Here is a 13844-nt window from a genome sequence, read left to right as displayed (position 1 = left end):
AACTTAAAGCTGTTTACCCTCTCAACCCCAAATCCATTGATAGCCACTGGGGTTAGCCCGTCTCCATTCCTCCTGTAATCCACAACCAGCTCCTTTGTTTTTGCGACATTGAGAGAGAGGCTGAAGCAAACGATTGTGCACCTACTGACAGGCTGAAGGAGCCAAATGGCCTACCTCCTCTTCTGCTCTGACTTAACATCTGCACCAGTGTTATTTATGCGTGTCCTCAAGCTGCAGTAGTGATTGCAACCTCATACAGGGTCAGGGCTGCTGATGCAGATTGTGCAACTGGTATCCTGTTATCCAGCCTCACAGTTAAATCAGAATTTGAATTCCCACTGCTGCAGAGGTTGTTGTTCCAGTCAGCAGGGCACCACAGAGTGGCACAGACTTGAATCCAATGTTAATGAGTACATGCTTGCTTTGCTAATATCCTCATTAATGCAAGAGCACAATGCACTTGCAAACTACTACCAGACCCTGAATCCATCCTTATGCTGCATACAAGGCAGTGCTGGGCTGAGTCAGTAACAAGCGAGCTGTCTGAAACCCCAATGCCTCCCACATTTACAGTCAAATATGGGATAACAGGAAGCTTAAAATTCCTATCCTCGTTTTCCCACTACTTCTTTATCCTCATCAGATCCAGTCCCTCCCCGAGGTATATGCACCCCAGGAACCTAAACCTCAAGGCCAATCCTTTACTGTACAAACCCAATATATTTTGATATCTCTAATGTCCAAAAACTCTTCGACTTCCATCTCGAATACGCTCAGCATCTGATCCTCCACAGCCTGCCTGTGGGGAGAATCTCAAACATTCACCATTCTCCGGGTGAAGAAATTTCTTCTCAAATTTGTCCTGAATTTTGAGAAGTGGCCCTCATGATTAAAGTCAAAGTGGAGTTTACTGAAATACGCACGGGCGCAATGAGAGCTTATTTGCAACAGGCACATAGCATCATCTAAGCAATATTCATAAGAAAAAAACATGCATTAAATATAAATGATGCACAATTTTTTACAAGAGGAAAAACGCAATTTGAACAAAAACAGGTCCACTTTAGTGCAAAGAGACCAGAGCAGCCAGAGCATTACTAACTCCTGCTTGGGCTCCAAGTTCTGAAATTCCCTCTTTGACTTCCAATACACACTCAGTAGCCACTTTATTAGGGACACCAGTTCATCAATGCAAGTACATAATCAGCCAACCATGTGGCAGCAACTCAGTGCATGAAAACATGTGCAGACATGGTCAAACATCAGTACGTAACTTTGACCGTGAAATGATTGTTGGTGCCAGGGCATCTCAGCAACTGCTATCTCCTGGGATTTTCATGCACAACAGTCTTGAGAGTTTACAGAAAATGGTAAGAAAAACACACACAAAAAAAATCCAGTGAACAGCAGTTCCGTGGGCGAAAATGCCTTGTTAATGAGAGATCAGAGGAGAAAGGCTGTTCCCAAGGAGGACAAATTAAAAATCATATAACACGATGTGTAGACAACACACACAAAATGCTGGTGGATTTTTTGTTTTTTTTATAAACAAAGATAGGTGGGTATGTGGAACATGCTACGAAGTGTGGTGGTAGAGGAAAATATATTAAGGACATTTAACAGACTCCGAGATAGGCACATGGATGAAAGAAAACGGAAAGCCAATTGGGAGGAAAACATCAAATAGATCTTGGAGTAAGGTAAAAGGTCAGGAAACATCATGGGCTGTATACTGACCTGTATGCTCTATGACAACACAGGAAGGCCCTTTGGCCCACATGTTGTGCAAACTAATTAAACTCCTGATGCCTAATTACACTAATACTTTCTGCCTGTATATGGTCCCTGAATCGCCATTCTCTCTATACTTATGGACCTATTTAGGAGCCTTTTAAATGCCTCTATTATGTCTGCCTCCAGCACCGCCCCTGGAAGTGCGTTTCAGACACCCACCACTCTCCGTGTAAAATACAAACAACGTAAACACCTCCTTTGAACTTCTCCTCTCTCACCTTAAATGCATGTCCTCTAATATTTGATATTTCTACCCTGGGAAGAAGATATTGGCTGTCTACTCCATCTCTGCCTCTCAAAATTTTTTATAAACTTCTAGGAGGTCCCTCCTAAACCTCCACCACTCCAGAGGTCAGATAAACAACCCTGGTTTATCTGACCTCTCCTTATATCACAGACTGGTAAACCTCTTCTGCACCCTCTCCAAAGCCTCCACATCCTTCCTAGAATGGGCTAACCAAAATTTAATCCCATGCACCAGATGGGGCCTTACCAGAAGTTCATAAAGCTACAATCCTCATCCTCTCTCCCTGACTCCCTCATAGTCAGATCCATTTCTTGATCACATGTACATCAAAACATACAGCGAAATGTGTCATTTATGTTAACAGCCAACAAGGATGTGGAGAGGGCAGCCTGCAAGTGCCATTATACCTTCCAATGCCAACACAGCATGCCCACAATGCTTGGCACAACAATACAGAATGTACCAAGCAAAAAAAACAGTGAAGCAAGCCCCGTTCCTCCCTCTCACTTACCCACGCACACCCGTACGCAGTCCTCTAGATCCAAGCCTGAGCCGCAACCTCAGTGGCATCTTAAGTACTTGAGTCTGTCAGACTGCTCCTCCCATTCCAGTGCTGGCCACATACTGAACTGCTGAAGGATCAGTAGTTTACAATGAAGTGTCTCCTCTGATAAATGCATCGCTACTTGTCTTTTATTATCAGAGAAATACTCCAGTCATGGTTTGGCTAATGGCTTCTTCAACATTTCCACAGCCCGTGCTATTCTGCAATGCTTCCTTTATTCATTTTCAGGGATCTAAGTTTATTATTCAGTCCCTATTGAGAAGATAGTGGAGAGCTACCTTTGTGAATCAATGCAATCCTTCAGTTGAAAATGCTCCTATACTGTTGTCCGGGAGGAAACTCCAGGATTTAGACGCAGTGATGAAGGAATAGGGATAATTTCCAAGTCAGGGTGTTGTGGGGATTGTTAGAGAACCTGCAAGTGCTGGTTGTCATCATTGTTCTTGAGGATAAGATGTAAAAACAAGGTCAGAGACGTACAGCATGGTAAACAGGCTCTTATGTTTAACTAGTCCATACCAACCAAGATGCCTAACTGAATTGCTCCCATATGTCTGCATTTGGCTTATATCCCTCAAAGCCCTTCCCATCCACGTACCTCTCCAAATGCCTTTTAAATGTTGTAATTATACCCGCCTCTACTACTTCCTCTGGCAGCTCATTCCATATACGCACCATCCTTTGTGTGAAAACGTTGCCCATCAGATCCTCTTTAAATCTTTCATGTCTCACCTTAAACCCGTGTCCTCTGGTTACAAACTCCCTACCCTGGGGAAAAATCTGTGGCCATCCACCTTATCAATGTCCACCCATGAATTTAAAGAAATGTTGGGAAGTTATTTCTGGGTTTAAGTTTAACATTCAGTTAACTGAAGGAAGATTATCTGGTCCGTTACCTCACGTCTGCCTGTGGGATGTAACTGTGCACGAAGATGGTAGCCCTTTTTCTCTGATTATTGGCTGTAATGCATTTATTGACCCAAATCAATATAAGATTCTATATAAATGCGAGCCATTCTTACTGGGCGGTGGAAGTGATTCTCTCTTCTCCCCTCTCCCATCGAGCAGATATAAATGCTGGCGAACACACACCACCAGACTCCAGGGCAGCCTTTACCCTGCTGTTATCAGACACCTGAATGGGCCCCTTGTATGATTAACTCTTGATCTCCCAGCCTATCTCATCAGGGCCCATGAACTTTATTTGTTCACCTGAACTGCACTTTCACTGTAACACTATATTCTGCATTGTCATTGTCCTTTCCCCTTTTGCATTAACTTGACGTGTTTAAGTATTGAATAATCTGTCAGGATGGTATGCCAATGAAGCTCTTCACTCTAGGTATGTGAGACAGAAGTAAACCAGTTATCAATAATGGGAGATGCTGCAGGCCAGTGCTGTGATGCATTTTCAGGTGGTTCATGCTGCAGTCACAGTGATCCCAAAGAGGAGGGCCTGACTTCAAAGGGTGAATGGAGCCGCGATCAAACATCGTCCAGGATGGCGTTGAACTCCACGTGCTGCTAGAGCAAGGGAAGCATTCCATGGCACATTCCTTGTGAGGTGGCAGAAGACATACAGCATCATCGTTAAAGGGAAAGGGAACCCAGGGAATGTTCCAGTAGCTTCAGGACACATCTTAAACACGTGCCCTCGTGTTGCATCTGAACAAATTCTTTTCACTATCACAGCCCTATCACCTGCAACATATTAGAGACTCCACAAACTTCTCTAGTCTTGAGTAAAACAATCTCAGCTGCTCCTCTTCCCAAGTAAACTTAACAATGGGCCCATTCATAAAATGGAACTAGTTCCCTCCCACAGCCTCAAGCGCCAGGCAGCCCCTGATGGCAAATGTTTCAGCAGTGGTGACAATCACACCTGAGACATATTCTCACAGGTTAAGTGTTACACGCTGGTGCTGGATCATCTCACTGAACTGCAGGAAATGAACCGCATTTCACCATGATATTGGACACCCTCTTGACAACACAGACATCAGCAATCAGACTGACACCATTTTGAATTCTAAATTACTGCAATAAATGCCATCAACTTTCTTTTCAACATTTTTGCGTCAGTATTTGGTGAGGTGGAGTCACAGGGTGCCTAATCCAACCACCTTTATGATGTTAAGAAATCACTGTGACATTCCAAAACCATTTCACAAAATGAATACTGCTTCAAGTATTCTGTCAGAACACAATAACATATATCTGCATAAAATAACACTCCAATGCCTGGCAACATTTTTGTAAATATTAACTGGAATGATCAATATCCTGAACTCCAAGCTTATTTATGCTGGAAGGAGGGGAGATGAATCATTAGCCCAGAGTTCAAACCTGAACTCCAGTGACACATAACAAACTTCAATGGATAGTATTCTGGATTCTAGGAATCCTTGATGAACATAGGAATTTGTTTACACAGTACAAGTAGTTAATCCAAGTGGTCTGTGCTGATATTTTTAGTTCAAGCATACTCCAACCCTACTTATCTTCCAAATATTTGATCCCTTCATTCCTTTTTCCCCTCATCTGTTCATCCATATTATCCTTAACAGCATTTCCTCAACCCCTCCGAGTGGGAGTGAACCTCACATTCACAACACTCTCCTGCTTCCCCATAAAAGATTTGTTTGTGATTGCTGATACCGGCATATAGAATATAGAGCATAGACCAGTACAATGGACAAGATGCAAAGGAACTCAGCAAGTCCAGCATCATCCGTGGAGGGAAATAAACTGTTGACATTTTGGTCCAGATGAAGGCCTCCATCTGAAATGCTGACTGTCCATTTCCTTTCACAGGTCCTGGTTGCCCACTGAGTTCCTCCACCAACTTGTTTCTTGCTCCAGGTTTCAGCATCTGCAGTCTCTTCTGTCTCCAAAGAACAGGACAGTCTAGGAAGGATCAAGTGCCCTGAGATGTGGAAGAATTTTCCTCATGCCTAACCGATCAAACATCTTTCAGTATCTTAATGAATCGCTACTGGTATACCCTCGATCTTCCAAAGAACCAGCCAATCAATTCTTCTTTTAACAGTTCTACCCTGAAGATACTTGTCCTTTTTAAGATACAGTCGTATTTCTTCACTTGCAGTAAGTGATTAAAAACAATTTAGAGATTAGAAGGGTCTGGAATAAAAGCAAAGCACAGGTCAGGCAGCATCTGTGGAAAATGGAGCAGCCACAGAGTCTATGACCTGAAACGTCAACTGTTCTTCAGTCTCTGCAGAAACACCTGACCTGAGTGCTTCCAGTATTCCTACATTTATTTTGTTCACTTACACCTGCAGTACATAACAAATGCCTTCACACACATTGGGGAACAGTTTAGTGCACAGCATCAATTGTTTCAATTCAACTCATTCTCCCGTCTGAGTGAATTCTAATTCCAGCCCTAATCCTTATTTGCATTTCTCAAAGAGCTGCAATAAGCCATAATCTTGCATCCAAACCACCAATAATTTATAACAGAGCTCTTTGAGAAAGTATTCAGCCCCCAAACTTTTGTTCACGTGAGTATTTCAACCAGGGACTTTGATCAATTTAACTGAGAATTTTATTTGTGAATCACATACTCCACTTTTCACAGTAGAACCCAAAAAACAGGGAAAATTGTAATGTATGAAAAACTAAAAATTCAAAACCTGGAGTGTCAGCAGCTCAAAAGTATTCATTCTCCTTTGCCCAGCACTAAGTTGAACCACCTCTCGCAGCTATTACAGCAAGTTGTCTTTTTGGATAAGTCTTTGCACAACGTGATGGAGCAAGATTTGCCCATTCCTCTTCGCAAAATTGCTCAAGTTGTGCCAGCTTATTTGGGGAGTGGTGGGGCACTCTTGAAGTCTTGCCAGAGATGATCGATCAGGTTAAGGTCAAGACTCTGACAGGGCCACTCAAGGACATCAATTTTCTTCATTTGAAGCCACTCAATGGTTGCTCTGGCAGTGTGCTTTGGGCCATTATCCAGCTGAAAGACAACTAACCTCCTAGTTTAATTTTCCTGGCAGAGATTAGCAGCTTTTTAAAACTAGGATCTCTCTGTATTCATCTTCCCATCAATCCTGATCAGATTTCCCATCCCTGCTGCTGAAAAGAGTCCCCATAGCATCATGCTATCTCCACCATAGTTTACGGTAGGGATGCTGTTAACTGGCTGATGCACAGTATTAGATTTACGCCAGATGTTCCCCTTAGTGTTGAGGTAAAAAAGTTCCACTTTAGTCTCATCTGACCACAAGACTTATTTCCACATATTCACAGTACCTTTTCCAAGTGTGTACAGGCAAGGGTATGTTTTTTTTAAGCCAGAGCTTCTTCCTTGCTACTTTTCCATAAATATCCTTTTTGTGCAAGGCCTTAGAGATTGTGGTGCCGTGAACTTCATCTCCAGTTGCAGCCACTGACTTCTGCTGCTCACTCAGAATGATTGTTGGCATCACAGTAGCTTCTCTTACAGGTACCATTCTTCTCCAGTGACTATGTTTAAAGGGACGGCCTGACCTAAGTATTGTGGCTGTGGCTAAATACTTTTTCAACTGTTTCACGATGGATTGCACTGAGCTCTGAGGTACGTTCAGTACCTCTGAGATGTTCATGTGCCCTTCCCCAGATTTTTGTTTCCCTATTACCATTTCCTTGACTTGACTTGAATGCTCTTTTATCTTCATTTTAGTTTGGCCTGTTGAAAACCTACCATTCTTTTGGATCTTACAGAGAGGGTGGTGTTTATTCTTATGAAGACATCAAAAGTAGGTGATCCTCCAATTTTCTACATCAATAAATTGAGTGAATTAGTGAGGTAATATACAGTATTGAACCTGAGGAAAATTAGTGCAGTACAGTAATTACAACAGGGATGAATACGTTTTCAGCCTCATAATTTTGGTTTTTAATTTTTAGTAGATTGTTGACAGGTTTTGGAATTTACTTTTTATTTGACATGATAAACCATGTTCTATAGATTAGCTCAAAAATCTTACTTTGATATAGATTAAATTTAGAGAATGGGACAGTAAAGTGTGAAACTAGTTGTGGGGGTTGAATACTTTTTCAGGCACTGTAAACTGACAGGCCAATTCTCATCTCTACTATAACACTTATAGCCACCCCCTACAGCTGAAAATCAGATCAAGCTTTCCAGGAATATCCCATTTATTCTTGTAGAAACTTGTAACTGAGGCGTCAAAAGGAAAATGACTCTTACTCCATATCAAAGTTTAAGTATGTTACCAAAAACAACCTTGAGATTCATTTTCTTATGCCCATATTCAATAAATCCATAATAGAATAATAACCATAATAAAATCAACACGTTCATTCCAGGAAACATTCACGTTTTTGGCCTTCAGAGCTACACACACACAACCACACACACTAGATTCCTTATAGCTCCCGACCTGGCTTGTAGAAAGTAGCATCACAGGAAAAGTGGACACACAGACATATTTATAAAGACAGGTTTAAAGGGATCAGACAAGCTTATAAGGTGATATAGGTCATTCAGCCCAGTCACTTATTAACAGCTCTCAGAAGAGTGCTATCAGACCCACTTAGTTCTGCGTTAGTTAATCACACTCCGCCACCCACATTCAGAATGACACATCAAACAGGAAACACTGCCACCTAATCTCCATCTTCTAAATAATTGAATGATTATAAATTATATCATTCTAAATAATATCAACAAATTATTTATCTTTTAGATTATCACTGAATTAATTCCTGTTAAGATATAGAGTTTGACCACACATAATTAATATAAAAGTACAAGACAGTATGGGTAAACTACAGATTAGTTTTATTTCAGAGTCCGCAAAAGTATCAGAATTCAAGTTTAATATCACCGGCATAGCATTGTTGTGAAATGTGTCGTTTTACAGCAGTACATTGCAATATAAATAATAAAAATATAAATTGCAATAAGTATATGTACTTATACACACACAAACACACACACACAAAGTTAAATAGTATTGCGAAAATAGAGGGGAAGAAGAGATACTGAGGATGTGTTCAAGGACTCACTGTCCATTCAGAAATTTGATAGCAGAGGGGAAGAAGCTGTTTCTAAAATGATGAGTGTGTGCCTTCAAGCTTCTGTACCTCCTCTTTGAAGGTAGCAATAAGAAGAGGGCATGTCCTGGGTGACGGGGGTCCTTAATGATGGATGCCGCCTTTTTGAGGCATCGCCTTTTGAAGGTGTCCCCGATGCTGGGGAGACTGGTGCCCATGATGGAGCTGGCTGTGTTTATAATTTTCAGCAGCTTTTTCCAATCCTGTGCAGTGCCCCTCTATACCAAACTGTGATGCAACAAGTTACAATGCTCTCCATGGTACTTCTGCAGAAAATTGCAAGTGTTCTATGTAACATACCAATTCTCCTCAAACTCCTAATGAAATATAGTTGCTGTCATGCCTTCTTGTAATTGCTCAATACGTTGAGCTCAGGAAAAATCCTCAGGAATGTTGACACCCAGGAACTTGAATCTGCTCACGTTTTCCACTTCTGATCCCTCGATCAGGACTGGTGTTTGTTTCCTCAACTTCCCCTTCCTGAAGTCAACAATCATGCTGACATTAAGTGCAAGGTTGTTGTTGTGACACCACTCAACCAGCTGATCTGCCTCACTCCTGTATGCCTCCTCATCACCATCTGAAGTTCTTCCAGCAAACCTATTGCTGAAAGGGGACTCACTCTCAGGGAGACTGGCTACTATTTGATAATGCGGCCTAGAAGACAAGCACACCTTCAGGGTTCCGGGAATTTGTGGCTCTGGAAGCAGGCAGACGACAGGTTGGCACCACCGCAGAAAGCTGGTGTGTCGTGGGAGATGGAAGATCAAAAGCAGTGAGCTGGCTGCTGACTGCGTGCCCAGAGACCCGAATTCTTTGGGCACAAGGCTCCAAAGAAGCAATGCAGTAGGCTTTTAACACCATAAATCAGCAAGTTGTTTTGTTATGTCTCCCCTCTTGCTGTGAAACGGGGAGGGAGAGGGAGGGAGAGGGGAGAGAGGGAGGGAGAGGGGAGAGAGGGGAGAGAGAGAGAGAGGGGAGAGAGAGAGAGAGAGGGGAGAGAGAGAGAGAGGGGAGAGAGAGAGAGAGAGAGAGAGAGAGAGAGAGAGAGAGAGAGAGAGAGAGAGAGAGAGAGAGAGAGAGAGAGAGAGAGAGAGAGAGAGAGAGAGAGAGAGAGAGAGAGAGAGAGAGAGAGAGCCTGTGGTATGTCGAATACTGGGTGAACGAGTCGTCTTGGGGGGTACTGCAAGTCTGTGTCTTTATTGATGTTTTGCTGCACGCTTCAGTGCTCGGTCTGGGGTGCTGTTGCTTTTTTCGCTGGTGGGGGGGTCATAGCTTTGCTGTTGCTTGTGCGTGGGTGGGGGAGCTGGGGGTGCTCTGGGGTTCTAACATTTAGCTGTCATTATTCTTTGGGGCACTCCTCTGTTTTCATGGATGTTTGCGAATAAAAAGAATTTCAGGATGTTTATTGTATACATTTCTCTGACATTAAATGTACCTATTATAGATGTCATCTGAGCTGTGGCTAGCCACACAGTCATTGGTGTAGAGAGAGAGGAGCAGTGGGCTAAGCCACACAGTCATTGGTGTACAGAGAGAGGAGCAGTGGGCTAAGCCACACAGTCATTGGTGTACAGAGAGAGGAGCAGTGGGCTAAGCCACACAGTCATTGGTGTACAGAGAGTGGAGCAGTGGGCTAAGCCACACAGTCATTGGTGTACAGAGAGAGGAGCAGTGGGCTAAGCCACACAGTCATTGGTGTACAGAGAGTGGAGCAGTGGGCTAAGCCACACAGTCATTGGTGTACAGAGAGAGGAGCAGTGGGCTAAGCCACACAGTCATTGGTGTACAGAGAGTGGAGCAGTGGGCTAAGCCACACAGTCATTGGTGTACAGAGAGTGGAGCAGTAGGCTAAGCCACACAGTCATTGGTGTACAGAGAGAGGAGCAGTGGGCTAAGCCACACAGTCATTGGTGTACAGAGAGAGGAGCAGTGGGCTAAGCCACACAGTCATTGGTGTACAGAGAGAGGAGCAGTGGGCTAAGCCACACAGTCATTGGTGTACAGAGAGAGGAGCAGTGGGCTAAGCCACACAGTCATTGGTGTACAGAGAGAGGAGCAGTGGGCTAAGCCACACAGTCATTGGTGTACAGAGAGAGGAGCAGTGGGCTAAGCCACACAGTCATTGGTGTACAGAGAGTGGAGCAGTGGGCTAAGCCACACAGTCATTGGTGTACAGAGAGAGGAGCAGTGGGCTAAGCCACACAGTCATTGGTGTACAGAGAGAGGAGCAGTGGGCTAAGCCACACAGTCATTGGTGTACAGAGAGAGGAGCAGTGGGCTAAGCCACACAGTCATTGGTGTACAGAGAGAGGAGCAGTGGGCTAAGCCACACAGTCACTGGTGTACAGAGAGAGGAGCAGTGGGCTAAGCCACACAGTCATTGGTGTACAGAGAGTGGAGCAGTGGGCTAAGCCACACAGTCATTGGTGTACAGAGAGAGGAGCAGTGGGCTAAGCCACACAGTCATTGGTGTACAGAGAGAGGAGCAGTGGGCTAAGCCACACAGTCATTGGTGTACAGAGAGAGGAGCAGTGGGCTAAGCCACACAGTCATTGGTGTACAGAGAGAGGAGCAGTGGGCTAAGCCACACAGTCATTGGTGTACAGAGAGAGGAGCAGTGGGCTAAGCCACACAGTCATTGGTGTACAGAGAGAGGAGCAGTGGGCTAAGCCACACAGTCATTGGTGTACAGAGAGTGGAGCAGTGGGCTAAGCCACACAGTCATTGGTGTACAGAGAGAGGAGCAGTGGGCTAAGCCACACAGTCATTGGTGTACAGAGAGAGGAGCAGTGGGCTAAGCGTGCATCTTTTGAGTTGTGCCAGTCTATGTTGGTTGTCAGCGAGGAAGTGATGTTATTTCTGACCCACACAGACTGTGGTCTCCTGCTGAAGAAGTCAAGGATCCAGTAGTAAGAGGGAGGAACAGAGGACCAAGTTTTGGAGCTTGCTGATTAGAGGGTATGATTGTGTCGTATGCTGAGCTGTAGTCAACAAACAGCAGCCTGACATAGGTATCACTATTGTCCAAGTGATCCAAGTGAAGTGCCAGTGAGATTGCACCCGCAGTAGACCTACTGCGACGATAGGCAAATTGCAGCAGATCCAGGTCCTTGCTTAAGCAGGAGTTGATTCTAGTCATAGCCAACCTCTCAAAGCACTTCATCAGAGTAGAGGCAAGTGCCAATGGGTGACAGTTGTTGAGGCAGCTCACCCTGCTCGTTTTATTGCCCTTTTGAAGCAGGTAGAAACCTCCAACTGCAGCACTGAAAATTTGAAGATGTCCTTGAACACTGCAACCAGTTGGTTGGCAAAGGTTTTCAGAGACACTTCATCAGGACGTGACACCTTGCAAGGGTTCACTCTCTTGAAAGATGCTCCGACATCGACTTCCAAGACAGAGATTGCAGGGTCGCAAGATGCTGCTCGGATTTGCAGAGATGTCGTTTTATTCTCCCTTTCAAAGTGTGCATAAAAGGCACTGATCTCCGCGGGGAGTGAAGCATCACTGGCATTCCTGATGTTAGGTTTCTCTTTGTAGGAGGTAATGGCCTGCAAGCCCTGCCAGAGCTGACGTGTATCCAATTCTGTCTCACCTCAATCAGAATTGTTTTTTCACTCGAGATAGCCTTTCATAAGTCATACCTGGACTTCTTGTACAGTTCTAGATCACTGGTTTTGAATACCACTATTCTAGCTCCCAGCAGACTACCAATCTCCTGGTTCATCCAGGGCTTTTGATTTGGGTTCGTCTATAGGTTCTACAAGGCACACACTCATCCACACAAGAAGTCGGTGACAACTGTGGCATATTCATTTGGAAGATGAATCTCTGAACATTGTCCAGTCCACCGACTTAAAGCTCACCTGTAAGAGCTCCTCCACCTCCCTTGACCATACCTTTTTGGTCCTCACCACTGGTGCTCTGCCTATAAGCTGGGAGTAGAAAGTACAGCCAGGTGATCAGACTTTCTAAAATGTGGCGTGGGCTAACACCGTATGCGTTCTCGATGGTGGTAATTGATTTTAAAAATCACTTTTAACATTCAGTAGAGGGTCAGCTGATAAATTACGGTAATTTAAAAAGAACTTAACTTTCTTTACATGCAAAACTGCCAACGCGACTAACCGTCTCTGTTCACTCCCAGGCCCCGGAGTTCCTCTCTCTCCTCACCACACACACACAAATACACAAAGACTCTCTTGTCCTCTCTCCGTCTCTGAACAATTGCTGTAAATTTTGCTGTCAGTTCCAGTGTTTCCTAGCCTCTACCCGTTCATCTCTCCAGCGTCCCAACACCATAAAGACTTCCCTCTGTTGCTGCAAGATACAAGCACTGTTGCGATCTACCACTCACCCAGAATATAATGTTGAAGCCGAAGATGAAGTACTTGATGCAGCAGCTGACTTCAGGCCCTTTGTAATGTTTCCCTGACATCTTGGGTTGCTCATGAAGGCGGCAACTTGACACAATGTAGCGGAGAGGAGCGATGTACCGCACGATTTGTCAGCGATCTCCGGCGCCCACTGCCCCGGGAGCGAGCGAGCAGGACTCAGGAAAGCCCGGGATCTCCGGGATAAGCAAAGGCGGGACTTCCGGGGGAGGGAGCTGGAAGCAAACACTGGATGGGGATAGATTGATAGAGACCGTGGTTGAAAGGGAGAGGCAGGCGGGTGGGGGGAGAATGAGAGGAGGGGGAATGGAGCGAGCAATAACGGGGTGGGGGAATGAGAAAGGCGAAGGGATAAATTGGCAAATTCGTTTATTTATTGTCACTTGTAGCGAGCGGCAGTGAAAAACTTTGTTCTGATTTCATCGCAACAGTGCGCTGAGATAGTACCTGGGGAAACAATAACAGAATGCAGAATAAAGTCATAACGAGGTAGATTGTGATGTTCAGAGTCCATCTTGCAAGGAGGCGTTCAAAAGCGGCATAGAAGCTATTCCTGAGCCTGGAGGTGTGAGGCGTTTGTATCTCCTGCCCGATGGGAGGGGGAGAAGACAGAATGTGTTATCAATCGCTGCTTTACCGAAGTGTCGGCAGAATCCACGCAGCGGAGCCTGCTTTCCGTGATGTGCCGACTGCTCTCTAAACACAAGTGATTCTGCAGGTGTTGGAAATCCAGAGAAACACGCACAAAATGCTGGAGGA

At 44.5% G+C, this 13844-nt stretch overlaps 1 protein-coding gene across 1 annotated transcript in view; it reads right to left on the bottom strand.

Annotated features, from left to right (window-relative positions):
• The window catches only part of tspan5a (tetraspanin 5a), a 105277-nt gene extending 91985 nt beyond the window's left edge, over positions 1-13292 (bottom strand). Inside the window, exon 1 of the mRNA XM_073042427.1 lies at positions 13049-13292. Within this exon, the coding sequence (XP_072898528.1) occupies positions 13049-13129 (81 nt within the window). The 5' untranslated portion in view covers positions 13130-13292. The remainder of the gene's footprint in view (positions 1-13048) is intronic.
• Positions 13293-13844: the final 552 nt, after the last annotated feature.

Source organism: Hemitrygon akajei, chromosome 4, assembly GCF_048418815.1.
Source record: "Hemitrygon akajei chromosome 4, sHemAka1.3, whole genome shotgun sequence".
In the NCBI taxonomy this organism is placed as follows: domain Eukaryota; kingdom Metazoa; phylum Chordata; class Chondrichthyes; order Myliobatiformes; family Dasyatidae; genus Hemitrygon; species Hemitrygon akajei.
Note: the sequence above shows the minus strand (reverse complement) of the source record. Positions and strands in the feature narration are given on the sequence as shown.